The sequence below is a fragment of the Podarcis cretensis genome (assembly GCF_951804945.1).
Source record: "Podarcis cretensis genome assembly, chromosome: 1".
NCBI lineage: Eukaryota > Metazoa > Chordata > Lepidosauria > Squamata > Lacertidae > Podarcis > Podarcis cretensis.
The window spans coordinates 127,046,209-127,063,051 of NC_137170.1; the positions used below are offsets into that span (position 1 = coordinate 127,046,209).

Below are 16,843 nucleotides of genomic sequence, written 5' to 3' on the forward strand. Positions count from 1 at the left end.
TCATATTTGTAGAGGAATAGGTACATCTGACAAGAATGTGGAAGTGCAAGTGACTTATATTTATTGCTGCTTATCAGATATGCAAGAGCCACTTTGGACACCATCTTGTGGAAAAGTGGCATACAAATAAACAAGTCCGTTAAGTGTGCTTCCAGACAGCAGAAACTGCTGCTTTACCTTGCATGCACCCTTTGGTGAATCACCATTATATCTTATACATATTATGCATATAGTCACACCTTGGCTCCCAAACACCTCCGTTTTGGAACGTTTCGGCTCCCAAACGCCAAAAACCTGGAAGTAACTGCTCCTGTTTTCAAACAATTTTTGGAAGCCGAATGGCTTCCGGGGAGTTATTTTTTTCTTTTTTCCTCCATTGACTTTGCCGACTGAGCTTTGATCCTCGGTTGTCGAACATTTTGGAAGTCGAACTGTCTTCCAGAACAGATTACGTTTGACAACTGAGGTTTGACTGTATGTGAAAGGCTGTTCTGTGGTAGTTTGCTTAGTACATGGTCTGAAAAGTGAAGCAACTGGTGGCTATGTAATCCTCCAACATACCTTTTTCTCTTTCAGATAGTAACCTATTGCAAAGTTGCGATCTCCACTCTCTCTTTCAGACTGGAACCTAGTGTGAGGAAATATGAAAATGCACCTTAAGACCAGGACACTTATTAACAGTACTGAAAGCTTCTGACTAGGGTACAACTTTTTTAAAAACACCATAATATTCATTTAGCAAGACAGAATTAATTTCTGTATACTGATGACATTTTGTTAATGTTGATAGTTCTGCTACCTTCTTTAAGAGAGAGGCTTAAGTGGCTACATCAATGGTTGCCGACTCATGGGTGCCTCTCCCGTGGTGTCTGCGAAAGGACTTTGTCTTTAATCCCTTAAAAAGCCACACTGAGCATAGTGATGGTTGGTGTACACGACTTTTTTCCACTGATGGGGAGGAGGGGGAGCACGCCTGTGCCTTTTTGTGGTCCTGTCTTTTTTTTCCTTTTCTTTTGGATGTGGCAGCCCCCAGGAAATTTTAAAAAAATCCAAATGTGCCTGTCCACTGGCCCAAAAAATGTCAGCTACCCAATCTACAGCTTTAGCAAGACACAAGCTTAGTTTAAACTTAGTTTAAAAACAAATTAGTGTCATAGGGCATTACTGGCCAAAACAACAACAAAGGCTGCCTATTGAGCATTTCTCCATTGTCCAATTTGAATAAATTTTCAGTAAAACTGCAAACTATTAAATAAGGAAACTAGGAAGGGTCGTAAAATACGGTCAGTGCAAACCTATACATGTTTCATTGCATATATTGGATGAGCAAGGGAGTGGCAACCTGCAGTTCCCATATAATGTAGCTCAGTGGGTACAGCATGAGACTCTTAATCTCAGGGTTGTGGGTTTGAGTCCCATGTTGGGCAAAAGATTCCAGCATTGAAGGGTTGGACTAAATAGCCCTCGTGTTCCTTTCCAACTCAGATCATGCATCTTTCTATGAACTTTGAAGCTAGGCCAGGCTTTAACTGGTACAGCAGGGCTGCTTCCTGGCAAGCCATCAATGGATGCCAATTCTACCAGCACTCTAGAATCTGCACTGGCTTCATATTGCTTTTGAAACACAGTTCAAGGTGCTACCTCCCTCCATAACTTTTACAAAGCTATTAACAGTTTGGTTTGAGCATCTCCAAAGCAGACTGTTCCTTGAGCCAGACCACATAACATCATGAGTTAAGTATAGACTGCAAAAGACACAGAGAAGCATTCACTCAGGGACGGCTGAACTACAGCAATCCAGCTCTTTCCGTAGAAGATGCTCCAATGCCAAAACATCTTTCAGCAGCTTTTAATATCTGTTTATTCTGGTTGACTTTTGTTGGCTGAAACGAAGGCAATGAAGCAATGGAATTTTAGAATGTCCTTTTTTTTCTTCAAGCATCCTGAGCGTATTTTAATCAGGATTTCATAATCTTATTTGCTAGTGGCAATGTCCTTCTGCTGTCCAGTGAACACTCCCTGTGCTTTCGCAAAATGTCCTGCTCGTGGCAAAAACTCTTTCTCCTCTCACCCTCAAAAATGCTTTCCCTCCTGGCACGTTGAGCTGCTGAGAAAAAACACCAGCCGCTGCATCCAGCAGAACCGGATGGAAAAAGGAACAGTACTGCCTGCCTTTCTCATGGTGAAAAGGGGTGGTGGTGGTCTCTTTCCTTTTCTGCTCAGTTATTGCAGAGGGAACCTTCCACCCAACTATGCAATTGAAAAACCACCTATTTCCCTCCACAATAATATGGAGAGAACTAGTTTTTGTACTGCAGTTGGGGATGCCCTGCTACTGCTCCCTCCAAAAAAAGAAAAATCCTAAAAAAAAAGAAAAAGAAATATATTTTCTTCTCTCAAGAGAGCTTGGAAGAAGTGGAGTTTTGGAGGCGGCAACAGTAGTGAGGCACTGCTGGTGCTTTCCCCAAAAGCCAAACTTATAAAGGAGAAATTGCCTTCCTGAGCTTTTGCAGGAATCACATCTCCTTTTCCTTAAGTGCTACAGGACTCAGAAAAGGGAATGTTTGGTGAGGACAAGCATAAATAATGCTCCATTTGAATAAACCAACACTTGTTTGAACTACAGTGGAACCTCGGTTTTCGAGGGTCTCCAAAGCCGAACATTTCAGTTTTCGAACACTGAAAACCTGGAAGTAATTGCTTTCATTTTCGAACATGCCTTGGAAATCGAACGGCTTCCACCGAGGGTTTTTCGATTTTCTCCATTGAAATTGCCGACTGCCCATTGTGACTCGGTTTTTGAACGTTTCAGAAGTTGAACGGTCTTCCGGAACGGATTACATTCGAAAACCGAGGTTCCAACGTACTTACAAGCTAACTTACAGTAGCAGAACTAAGTATAGACGCAAGAAGAAACTGGGTAAAGAGGAAATTTTTAAAACTAAAAAACATACTTACGTGGCATTACTGAACCCAACGTATTCATTTCCAGCCATCTTATTCATGAACTGCATCACCTATTAAAGAAGCATCACAATGTTTTCAGAATGCAGTAACATATCCCCATACGCCTAGGATTCAACATTCATTGGCCTGGTTCAGATGAAATATGAAACCTTGGTTTTGCATCACGAGAACAAGCCTTAGGTTTATGCACTTCCACTCCTCCTTCAGCACAGCCATGAGATTGGGAGCTTCCACTTCTGTGGTCTAGAGGAAGCCAGCTTATTATGTCATGTCCCATTGAGGGACTCGGGTTAATTTAGCTGACTGTTTAATGAAACAAGACAAGATCAATGTAGGGTTTATTATCTGGCTTATTTCAATAAACCATAGTGTAAAGTAACTACAGTTTTGGTCCAGTTTAGATGTAAACTGTGGTTATTTTAAACCAGGAAACAAATGCTTCCATTTCCTCCTTGGACTGAAAGATAAAGGGCAATGTGTGCCTCCAAGGACTGTCCCTATAATGCTGAACAATGGCTTAGCATTTTGTGAGAACTGGGCTGTTAAGCTGCACAAACAATACTTAGGTGTTTCAATGTTTTTGCTGTTTTTGCCAGTGTTAGAGGTATCAGTTGGTTGCTCAAGAGCAATCAGGGAATATGCCTCAATAGTCTGTTCTAAAGCTTTCTTATTGGTGGTAAAAACCTTTAGAATGCAGAGAGCTTCTATTCCGTGTCTTGCTCATTCACTGGCAGAATCTGAGAGTGGGCGGTGCTTAAATCTTTCCCAGCAGAGTAGTTTCTCGACCCCCAGTCTGTGCCTCCCCTCTCTGCGCGGAAGCCTACTGCGCAAGGACGGCTTGGGTAACGGGGGACCTCCTTCCTCCCCGCTTTGCTCAGGCAAGGTGTCCTGGCATCGCCTTGCCTCCTCCGAGCCCTGCATCTCCTCTCCACTAGAGTCGTGGCTTCCTTCCTCCACTGAGGAAGTGCTGCTTCCCACGATCTTTGGGGGCTCTCTGTAATCCATTTGGCTTTTCCCCTCTCGCCCCTGAGCCGATGGCAGTTCCCTGACAGCCAACTATTAAAGTTTATTGACGTTTGGCTTGTTTTGAAACTGAAGTTCCTTCTTCAGCAGCAATGTAGACTTTCAGAAATTGAAAATAATACAAAAAGGAAAGAAACTGATTCTCAAAAGCACCAACTATGAAAAGTTTATCATAGCTTGGTGTGTTTCAGAACCCAAGTTCATTCTACAGGAGCAAGATTATGGCTTTTCTTTTCTTTTGCTTAAATTAGACTTTGAATGCCAGTTCACAGATCAGAAATGAGGGGGGGGGGGAGCAAATACAAAAATAAAATCTTACCCTGCAGTTTCAAACTCAACTATGGGAAATAATTTTTAAAAGGTTTGATGGTTCACTTACATAGTCAAATTTCTCAGCATTATTTGCTCCTTGCTGAAAGGAAAGAAGACATATTTACAAAGTTTGTTAATACAAGAGAAGTTTTAATTCTAATTTAACTTAGTTTAAAGAAAATAATTCATAATAATCTATAACTACTTAAATATTTAATATTAAACTATTGTTTTATTTATTAGTCTAAATACCTAAAGTTAGATTACTAAATTGTTTATATCAAACTTAAGAACACTACAGAAAGTTTCAATTTTTGAAAATTACTAAGGTGAGGAAACAGAGATGAACATTGAATAAGGCTAGCTTTATTTTAAGTGCTCTACTCAATTATGAATTAGTGCCTTCGAAATTCACTTATAGTTTATTGTAATCAGTGGATACATTAACGTTCCATTCTTGTAGTCCAAGACTTTATTTTACATTATGCTGGATACTAGAATGTTCAGTGCTATTTTATTTAGGGGCCAGTGACGGTTGTACGTAAACTATTGAGTAGAAGATGAGTGTTGCCACTGCTATAAGGGCAACTGCATGAAAAAGTCTAGCAATAACCAAAGAGCCCTGTTGGGAACTTCCATTTGTGCATCCCTTCCGCCACTTGTTAAGCTGCTGTCAAAACCTAGGAAATGACTCCAAAACAGCACAAACAGCAAATGGGGAAAGTATCAAGGATGCCCTGATGCACACATGGGAAATCCTGGGTATGTGCATAAGCATCTTTACACCCCAGCCATTAATTCCAAAGTTTTATAGGTAAACATCTTCCAGTATAACAGAAATTGCAGTAGCAGATATACTGTCCAAATGTAGTTCAAAAGATTCCTGGATTTTATTAACTGGCAAACATGTTAAAATGTCCAGTTAAGCATCAGTGGGACTCAAAGGGCAGAGCACAATCCTTATGCTTCTCTCCCTCTACCTTGACACAGCCTCTATTTCAGCATTATACCCTTGCTTAGAAACTCAAGGAACTATATAAAGGCAACTCTACAATTGACACTGTTATGTTTTCATGCTTGCTATATGATATAGCAAGTGTAAAGCCTGCAATCAATAAATGCCTGGGTGTATATATCTAGGAGCCCTGGCCCAAGCTGTTACTCTGCGTAAATTATATTGGGGGCAAAGAGAACTTGCTACCCCAAAAGGGAAAGCCTCTCTGTACAGATCTCCATTCACTCTACTCTGGGTTGTGGCCACAGAATCAAGTTCTTGCTACAGATACTTGATATGTGGATATTTAAAATGGGTATTTCCTTTTGTCAAAAAAACAAAACTGGTTTTTTTAACTGTGCTGTCTTTTTCAAGAATATCCCTGGTTGCCAGCTCAAAATTTAAAAAATAAACACTATGGAAACACAGCTATAAACCACTATGGAGGTAGGGTATTTTAAATAAGGCAGATTTACCATATTTGATGGGGATGCGGTGGTATAGGATAAAGGAGCATTGTCCTTATCTTGAACAACAGTCTAGCAACTGTATCTGTGTGTCCAAAGGACTAACTTGACAGGCAATTTCTAAGAGATTTGTTGTGAATACCATTTTACCAACAGACCGTCTCCAGAACTAAATGTGGCTGGGAATTTATTGTTAAGCATCAGGATGGATGGGTGCATATTGCATAAGTTTATTTTATTATTATAAATATACTTAATAAATTTTAAAAACAGACTGTCACAAATTAATAGGCATTATTAATGCCTCAGAAACAGCGGGTTAATATGTTATTTAGTTCTGTTATCTAAAAGCACTACCTCAAATCAATCCAAAAAACATTACTTGCACTATGTTTAATATAGGGGAAAGAAAAAAAAACCTGAATCCTGTATGTACCAGAATTCTACTCATGAAATGCATAAAGCCAGCCTCATTTCCCATTCTACAAGTGGATTAGGGTGTTGCAGATAATCTGTGAAGCCACACGCACCAGCTCATCTAGTGATGTGCAGTCATACACGTATGATCACCAGCTGAAAGAATACCACACTGTTGTGTCAAAAGTTATGCACCAATAAAGTAAAAATACTGCTACCCATAGTCAATGACTATTTAAGAAATACGCTAAAAAGGTTAAGCATTGTGTTGAAAGGCATTAGAAAAACAAGCTTTTAAAAAAGTGTAACTCCAAATCTGTTCAATGAAAAAATAATTAAAAGAAGAAATTACCAACTTCATTGAACTGTTGCAGTTGTCAAAATATTCCATAGATCCTAATGCTGTAAAATATGTAACAACATTTAAACCACAAAAACCTTTTAAATGCACAGTGAATGTTGCTTTGGGAAAGTGGGTCAGCATTAGTTACGGGGTGCCGTACTGGTCATTGTCGTTAAGGTTAAGGCAGTTAAAAACTGAAACAAGTTTTGCATTTCTCCCCCATATTACAGGGTGAGGAGAAAGATGCTTAATGCCAAAAGTACAGAAAGATTGGTTCTCTCCCCGCACCCGACCTTAACTGCAAAAAAAACAAAGGAGCATCTTCATATGTTTGATACTATTAGCAGAGTAAACATAGCAAACAATGGTGTCTGAGCAAACTTATTTCAGCATTTATCAAATTCAGGGTTTCCCTGCCTTTAGCTCCAAAAAAAAACAAAACCCTGACACACACAAAAAACACTCTTTCACAGGACCTTCTAGATACCAGTTTAAGCACATTGATTAAAAAGTAAGCATCTTTAAAAAGCAAAACCCTAAACTTGGATTTAGCTTGTACTGCATGAACTATTCGTTAAAATGGGACTCTTAATGCAGGTTCTTAACACCGCCAGTTTTTCCCATTTCTTTTACAGATTAAAGGAGGCAAAGGTTGTAGGTAAAGTCAACCAGAAATGAGGCACCAAATATTTGAGAGTTGTCCCCCCCCCCCCGGAAATTGTGAAAATATTTCCCCCGGCAACTTTAAGGTGGAACACAGAGCAGTTCTTTGTTCTCTCCAAATTTTATTTTGACTTCAGTCTAATTTTCCACTTTGTGGAGTCTCAAGTTTTATATATATGAAGTTTTACAAGCAGTTCATCTGTCTACAAACGTACCATGCAATAACTTCACAAACATAATATATACATATACACACTTGCAGTGTGCATGCTTGAATGTATATTTATGTGTATATGCACACTTTTGTGTATATACAATGAACGTCTATGAACACAAAGTAGTTTTAGACTGAGACAATCCAATGACACACCATTCATGCAAGTTTTTAAAAGAACGTTTACATATCCATATTAAATTAGAGGATAGGCTCTCATTTTATTTATTTATATTATAATTGCATCAGCATGCAATAGGATCTCAGCAATACTTAGATTTTTCTTATAGCTCTCAGTTTTGAGGTACTACCTCACCATGTTTAATTCTGTGCTTAATACTGTTACTTGACTTGTATTATGCAAGCTTATGTGGTTCTTCCTCCAAAGGCTGATTATGCAACTATGTACTTGCAAGGAATAGCACCTGTGCAACAGAACTTACCCCACCTCCCTCTGCAACATCCCCAGGGTTGAAAGAATCCCCCAGAACAGATTTTTTTTTTGGGGGGGGGGGTGTCAGAATACTTAAGATATCCTGATTCAAAGTTCCAGAATTATTCAAATAAATATCTATAAACCACATGCTCACTGGAGTTGCGTGAAACCCAGTATGTGCCAAAACTGCCATATAAGTTCAATGTCAGGAAAATAACTATCAGCAAAATCAACACCATATGCATACAGTTTTCCCAAACAGTGGCACAGAAGAGAACTTTCAGTGTGCAAACTGGAAGTAACAGATGATTTGTCCCACAGATTTCAAAGGGTCTGCTCAAAATATTACTTTTTCTGGATCTAGCCTATGATCAGGGCTTGACTGAATGTTTTGAGAGCATATCGAAACACAAACAAGATCAATTCTTGTATTATATTTATGACTAGTATTATATTTATGGCTAGAATTTTAATATGTAAACTCAATTTGTAATTGTTGCTAACAAGTTACATTTAAACCTTTGAATACAAATAGACCATATTGTTTAATAATCTTTTGCTTTGGTTGTGTTTTACATCTGACCAGCACTTCTAGCCTAGCTTGAATTGGAATCTAGGAGACCCTGGATTAAGTAGGTCTCACCTCAGAAATGGAAATACTGGGGAGCCTTGGTCAATTCACTCAGTGGGACTACTTCTATAAAATTGGAATAAAGGATTGTCAAGATGAAAGAGACAACCTCAAACAGCAGAAGTGTTGTATTAATTAATATTTTCATAAACAACAGACCATGCATTGGAAAACTAAGCAAGTTACTATTAATATTTTTTTCAGATATATATAAAATTTTGAAGAACCTATAAGAAAAGACAAGTATCATGTCTGAGTAAGCAGGAGGGAGGGAAAGGGAAATGTGATCTATGTTTAAAGAAATAAAGCTGTTTCTGTACATATATCCATTTAGCTGCAGGATTACTAAACTGAGTAATCAGCTGAAACACAGAACAAAAGGCTGAATATATTCAGAAGCTACAGGGTATGAAGAGCTGAGTTGTCGTATAACATTTATAGGGATGAGCCTGCAAGAACTGCTAGCTTTCATTACATCTAGTACAACTTCTATGCAGATAGAGGTTAGTTCAGTTCTCCACCATTTTCATAAGTAAATGGGTTCCAATCTGAGACTTAGGTTGCCCTAGTCAGTTTGATCACTAGGAATATGTCCACACGAACATTACTTAACTCCACTTATTTCAATGGGTCTATTCCAGGTATTACTTTGTTAGCTCTCATGATTGCATTTATTATTTTATAGCTGAAGCTGAAAAAAATGATTTATAAGTGGTTTTCCTTCCCCTCATTTTTAGATAAGGTTGTTGGAATCCTTTCATTGATGGAGCCCATCCATTGACAAGCAGCATCCATTATCAGTTCTGATACTGAATTTCTAAAGAGTTTCCTCTAAGTGAATGAAAAAAAACCTTGAAGAATATTTACTCTCCAAAACATACTTTGACATCAGTTCTATTAGCTATCCCGATTCTTTCACTGTATATAAAAAATTAAACAAAATGGGTCCGCTGGGTATATAAACCAACCTAGTCTATTTTCTGGGAGTTTATTCTGGATTGCAATGGGCCCTGCAAAACTTATCAAACATTAGCTGAAAAAGTGACCACTACAAGCATTAGGACAAATATTTCAATAATGGAAAACCATGTCTTCTGAGGGGTTAATGGCTGGCAATTAGGGCTTACCTCCAATTGCTATGCTTAACTACACCTAAAAATAATAATTACAAATACTGTTTCAAACTATAAATCTAGAAACTGCAAAGACGTTCAGATACAGCAGTTTATTTAAGACTCATGTATCTTTTAACTAGAGCTTGGGATTCCCACATAAGGGGATTTTTGTATTTAGAATTTAGGAAAAGAGAATAGCTTTCATTAATTAAATTGTGCACTTGCCAGGGGGCGGGGAAAGGTAGTAACACCAAACTGTAAAATTGTAACGTGTACGTATAAATTTCAACCATGGTAAGAACTGCAAGGTCTGACCAAAGGAAGAATTCACCTCATGTTATGGTGGTGCACACTAGAAAATGGGTGAAAAGGAGCAATCATTGTTATTGCATTCTCTGCTCACCTATGTACATGATTATAACTATTTTGTATTCCCACAGAGCACCAGCTCTTAAGATTTGTTACACTGAGGCTTTTATTCACTTGACCTCTCTAGATGACCTCTCTCTCTTAACAGTGGTCATGTGGTATGTTGCATGAGAATTAAAATCTTTCGAATTCTAATGCCGATCAGTCACCTATGTCCTACATCACAGATTTGTAGCTGTCAATACACTATTATTCAGCAGGTTGACATAGCAAGCATCTCTCATTCAGTAAGGCTTTTATGCACAGCTCCTGACATACGGCTGCCACTATGCAAGATCCAAAACTGTATAGTAGCTCTTTGAGAAGCAACAGACCAGAGTATGCGCAAGAACAAGAAACCTTAGTCACTAAGAATGGCTTTCTTAGGCCATATCTGAGATCTATTTAGCCCAGCAATCTCCCCAGGAGTGGCCAACAAAAACCCGGTACATCTTTACTGGACACTCAATACAGCTGCATCTAAGTACTGTACAAAGTGAGTTTAATTTTAATTGAGATGTTTATCACTGGCCCAATTTGTACACGACATCAAACCATAGTTTAAAACAAACTATGGCTTTATGTTAGCTTGCTATTGCTCAAACACTTCCTGCAATAGTCCTATGCAACTCCCGCAGCTACCACATCACAGCCAAAGTAAGTCAACGCCTGGCTTGTTGCACTCTTTAAACCCAGACCCTTAAAATCATGGCTTAATGTTCTATCAGTGGTGGCCATTGACTGCTCTAGAAAATAACTTTACTTTCTCTTATGTACCATACTTTAGGAGTCAGTGACTAATATGCTTTAACCACTCAAGCTAAAGGAGCTTCTATAACTTTCCTTATATACAGGAAAGGACTTTGGTACAACTCAGCATTGTCTTGCCACTATGTGTGTTATATTTTAATGGTTTCAAATGGCAGTAGGTTTAGAAAGGCATCATGAAAGGCAGTAGTAAACAAAATACGCTAACCAGTTAGAACTATTGCCCTATTGCATATACAGTTGTGAAAAACAACATGTAATAAAGTACACATTTAAGATACACAATGAATGAATTCCCAAGGTTTTGCACCCTCTTCAACAAAACAGATTACATCTTTGGATTGTAGCCTTAAACAGCCATTTGACTTGCCACTCTGTACTAGACCAAGCACAGAAATTTTAGTATTCTATGATCTTGAGCTAACAAATGCTCCAAATTCATGCATGAAGCTACTCTAATTCTATACAGTAGGTCTCATTGGAGACAGCAAGGCTTATTTCCAAGCAAACATACCATTAGCCTGTGGTTGTGAACGTTACTAAGTGTGAGCTTACAATTAACTCAGAATGATAGCGAAAATATTTTTAAATTAAAACCAAGTATTAAAAACCCAGTGCTGATTCCTAAGTTTTCATAGTCACTCAGTTTTTACAAAATAGCTTCCCAGTAGATGTATCACAAAAAATGTCTTACAATCACTTTAAACAGATGATGCAATATGGTGATTTATGTCTGCTGGACATGCAAGTATACTACATGCAAAGTTTCAATGCAATCCAGTACTGGCTACAAAAGTTGCTATAGTGTTCTTGTCATGATATCACGATTGCATGCAGTAAAAACTAAAACTGCAGAATATTACAACAGCCTGAAACCTACACTGTTGTGATAGAAAAGCACATTTTAGACTAATTACAGTGGAACTTATTTCCAGGAAGGTTTGCACTTTGGATTTTACCCTACAGTAAGTGGTGCCCCGCAAGACGAATGCCTCGCAAGCCGGAAAACCCGCTAGACGAAAGGGTTTTCCGTTTTGGAGGTTCTTCGCAAAACGAATTTCCTATGGGCTTGCTTTGCAAGAGGAAAATGTCTTGCGAGTTCCTGCAGGGTTTTTTTCCTCCCCCCCCCTTTTTCTAAGCCGCTAAGCCGCTTAACAGCTGATCCGCTAAGCCTCTTAACAGCTGATCCGCTAAGCAGCTTATCAGCTGATCCGCTAAGCTGCTAAGCCGCTTATCAGCTGATCCGCTCAGCCCCTAAGCCGCTAATAGCGCTAATCCGCTAAGCCGCTAATGGGCTTGCTTCGCAAGAAGAAAAAAACGCAAGACGAAGAGACTCGCGGACGGATTCTTTTCATCTTGCGAGGCACCACTGTACTTTGTAACAGACTGTACTGTGGCAATATTTACAGTCAAGTATTTGATGTATTGTATACTGCTTATTCTAACCCACTGTCAAAATGAATTTCAAAGTTATTTAAACCTACAGAGAAAAGTTAAACATGAATAAATTTACCTGTCATACTTAAGGCCATTTTCCTTCACCTATAGCTATTAAAGATAAATGTTTTAAGCAGGATTTTATTTTATTTTATTCAATATAACGAAAAGCAGAAAATCATGAGCCAAGACTGAAGTAGCCTCTCATATCTAAAAGTCTGAAAACAAATTAATGGATGTTAAGATGTAATCAACAGCATAGGTTGTCCATTTTTAAGGCTACTAGGGGAGTGAAATGTTGATTAGCTTTCACTTATTTCTAGAGAGCCACTGCTTCCAGTATAAGTTTTTAATTCTTACAGATATCTCATCACACTAAATGAGCAATTAAGGCATATTAATGATGTAAACACCCAAAGTATGTTAATACTTGTAAATATAATGAACAATTCTGTCATTCAAAATATACACTTGATGTAGAAACAATTTTTCTTTTAAATCCTCTAGAAGAGCATCACTGCAACAAATGCTAAAATATGTAAGAAACAAATTAAACTGTATATTAAAATTGATGTACAAGTTCTCATTTAACAGACTTTAAAATGAGTTGCATGTTTCACAGAATCCATAAAATCTCAAGTAGAAGGTGTTATGCTTATCTAATATTCCTTCCATTTTAATATAATTCAGGCCACAAATCTAGAGAAGCATGTGTTACTCTGAAAAAAGTAGGAGTCCATCTTTAACCCAACCTATTTCAAACAGCAGTTTGGAATCCAGCAAATTTAACGGAGGAGGGAGAAGAGAGAAATAACACACCAGGAGCATTTCCCCTTAAAATTATTTCGTACCATACCTCAGAACTGGTTTTTGAACATACAGGGTAGGGTTTAGTTTCAGAAAACTAACAAGGAAAACAGTTACTTTCACACATACCCCTCTAGATTCAAATATTTTTGCATATTTGCCCGCATGCTTGTGTGGACTACAAACTGCAATGCAAATTAAAATTTTCATTGTCCGTGCAATATCTAACATTGCACAACATAGCTTTCCACAAAAATGTTAATAATACAGTTCAGAAAATTTGTGTAAACATTTTACCTTGATCAAGGAAGTGATCACAATTGCTCCAGCATTCACCATAGGATTGTGAGGTTTGTCTGCAAAACAAAAGTTATTCAGTCATGTACATTCACTACCCAAGGAATTAAATTAACAAAACGTGTGTGAAAACCAGCACAATCTATTCTCTTCTCCATCAACCAACATTCCACATGTAGTCAGGATTCCTTACTGCATAAGTGGACTAAATTCCAAACCAGAATAATGAAATGAAATAGACAGCTCTTGCATGCCAGAGATAATGGCACGTGCATTCACGTCATCTAAAAAGAAGTTAACTCTACTCTGAGTAACAATAGAAATATAAGTTTTCAATTAAACTAAACGCAGCAAACTTTTTTAAAAAAATTGATTAACATATACAAACTTATTAACATGGGGCTTTATTCACCTAATGAACCCTGATCTAGTACTTCCACTTCTGCAAAGGGCTCCCCCCCTGCCCCCCCCCAAATAAGCTCAGTGGGAAGGGTCCAGGAGAACCCCCAGAATGTACTGGGAGAGATAATTCAGTCTGGCAAGCTGATATGCTTGCACAGACAGATTTGGAAATCTCAACATTGAATTAGTTTTGTTCTGTTTACTACACCCCATTTATGTTTCAGCTATAAATTCTACATGCAGAAAAGGGAGTTGTTACTGAACTAGAACATCTTGGCTACAGGACCTAGTGGTGCAAGGGTGTCCGATAAAATATGCTGTCAAAATATATGCAAGGAGAAAACAGGTAAAAAAAAATAGTTCACAGTCCTAGAACAAATCTTAGTATATATTTTTTTAACGTCTTATGGTGAGGTGAAATTACCTCAGCTGTTTTCAACATTCAGCGATGATTATCCATACTGTTAAGATGACACTGTGATATAGGAAAACTAGTGGACTATATTTAGGATAGTCAATGAAAGTGCATGCGCTCTACTCTTAATGAAATATTGAGTTGGCACATAGCAGTAACTTTTAGACACAACAGTTGGCGCATCCTGCCTGTGGAAACAACTGCTGATATACACACACTTGAAACTGTGCCAAGGACATTACAGTATCCTAGTTCTTATGTATTAAGAGCTTAGTAATCACCATCAAGAAGTTAATGGCCTGGAATTCAAGGCTAAATACATCTACAAGTGAACGTAGTTACTTATGCTCCTAGGCTAATGATTTCCACAGATGGGTCCAAAAAGAGCAAAGAGGGCAAAAATGGAAATTAACAGACAGCCTATGGAACCAGCAGACCTCTGGACCAAGTTTCTTCTCCCCCCCCCCCCTTCAAACCCTTTATTATTTTATTCACATAATATACATTCTTTACAACAAACAACTCCAAAATATAACCAAGCTTCTTTTTAACGTCTCAACAAAAAGTAGCATCACTTACATCTCAGACTACCAAGGGGACTTTTCTATATCAGTATTTGTCGATGCTTAATTAAAGTTCTGTCTTTCAAACCTATATTCGCTATTCAAAGTATAAACCAGCACAAATCCTTAATGTACAGAGCTGTTTAAATGCTCCACATTAATTGTTAAATTAAGAACTTTCCAGAGTCTGTATGACATCTGTGAACACTAATAAAACTATATTAAAATACAAAAAGAGCTAGACAGGCTAATTTTATGACTAAATATCTATCTTTTAGCAGTAGCTTTAAGCCAAAAATGTGTACTGTATTTCTAAATTACGAGCATTTCCTTTCAGATAAACAAACACATGAAATCTATTCCTCGGCAGAAGGATCGCATGGTCTTCAACTGCCATCTCTTAATTATCATTGTATTAAAAATTAATTTGGTGTCATGGCAACCGAGAGGTGTCTTCTCTCACCAAGCAAAGATACTGGGAGTATGCAGGTTTTTCACTAATAAACCCAGTTTTTCATTCCTCAGCTAGATGAGTCACCAGAATGTAATTTCACCTTTCAACATATTTAGTGACAGCTTATGCAAAAAGCCACACAGAGGGCGAGATCCAACATCATAGCAAAGGATGAAACTGTCCCCTCCCCAATTTGCCCCAACCCTCCAGAGCAAATTTGGGAAGCATGTGGGTATTGCAGGGGAAAGGAGGGGGGAAAGGGAAGTTCTGTTCATACAAGCAATAGTCGGTTGAACAGGTGGGGCGCCACAGTGAGGTATCACCCAGAAAAACATGCAATTTTTAAAAAAGATTTTTACTTAAGAGCAATTTATTAACTCTATCAACTGATGAGCAACAAAGCAGCAGTCAACCCCCACCAACCACACCCTAGAACCCTAATGTCACATCCTATGCTGTTCTAAAGGGCCCCCTGCCCCCAGAAGAGGTCTTAGGGGTTTGCAGCGGGAAAGGAGGCAGTAAAGCCCTGCTGCATGGGAGAAATTTGGCAGACTAATGTTCACATAAAGGATTTCTTTTCTCCACACAAAACATTCCCAAGTGCACCATAGGTACAATGCGGTGTTTATAACCACAGCACATGGGAGACCATATATAGTCAAGGATATCACATAAACTGACAGCACAACTCCCACTGATGTTAGGTTACCAAGAGTATTACTTTCGATAACAGAAGACTGACAAACAATGTCCCTCATTATCTTATCACCATAAATCAGAAGGAAGGAAGGAGTTTCACTCAACAACAGCAACGGCTAATCTTTTCCAGCCTACAGGTCACATTCACATTGGCAATCTGCCAGCCTTCCAAGGACTGCAGTGGTGAACATGACCAAAGTATGTACATCACATATACATTTTCTCTTGTTCATGCAGTCATGCGCTCATACTTGCACGCATATGATTGCATGCACAGAGGCACACACAGCCCTCTCACATAGCACTCTAATTCTGTCCCTCCCCCTCCATGATAGGGCAGAGAGGAAATGCTGTCCTCTGCTCTTTCAAGACCTGGAGGGGAAAGCCTTGTGAATTTGAGCGCCAAAAGGTTCATTGAGATTGGAGAATCTTTCAAAGATGGTCACTACTTCTTGATACTGGATCTACAGACTGGAAATATGCTGGTAGCCATAACCATGAACAAGTACCTATGAATGACAACAGACCATGCAGCTGCATGGGTGAACTCCTAAGTATGCAATCTTGGTTTTTCGGTAACACTGCTGCTTCACTTTGGGGTCACTAGGAATAGCAGGGTCCAGGATGAGGATATGCAAAGGGTAATAGTTGTCCCACAAGGACCCCTGTTGTGCATCTGTATGAACTATAGGACTGGCCCAGAAACCAGTGGGTTTACTTGGCATTAATCATGCCCATTCTAGAACAGGAGTGATTAACCCACACATTTGAAGAGAAGAGAAAGGTTAAGCAGGTGGGGCGGGGGGGGGGGGGGAAGAATCATCACAGCACTGGACTGGATAGAGAAGTTCTTTAAACCTTTTCTCTCACCCTGGTGCTACAATCCTTTCCCCACAACCCAACTGTGGTATGGAACACACCAAATGCTTATGTGGGACAATGCAAACACCACAATTTTCCCAGGAAAATATCAAGCTAAAGTATGCACTCAGGTTTCTTTGTTTTACACAG

At 38.7% G+C, this 16,843-nt stretch overlaps 1 protein-coding gene across 3 annotated transcripts in view; it reads right to left on the bottom strand.

Annotated features, from left to right (window-relative positions):
* GLS (glutaminase) overlaps positions 1-16,843 on the bottom strand; it is a 72,224-nt gene that overhangs the window by 39,110 nt on the left and 16,271 nt on the right. For all 3 annotated transcript variants that reach the window (XM_079978877.1, XM_079978879.1, XM_079978878.1), the window contains exons 7-10: positions 13,300-13,358; positions 4,370-4,402; positions 2,959-3,017; positions 562-628 (exon numbers count right to left, since the gene is read on the bottom strand). In XM_079978877.1, coding sequence (XP_079835003.1) covers positions 562-628; positions 2,959-3,017; positions 4,370-4,402; positions 13,300-13,358 — 218 coding nt within the window. The remainder of the gene's footprint in view (positions 1-561; positions 629-2,958; positions 3,018-4,369; positions 4,403-13,299; positions 13,359-16,843) is intronic.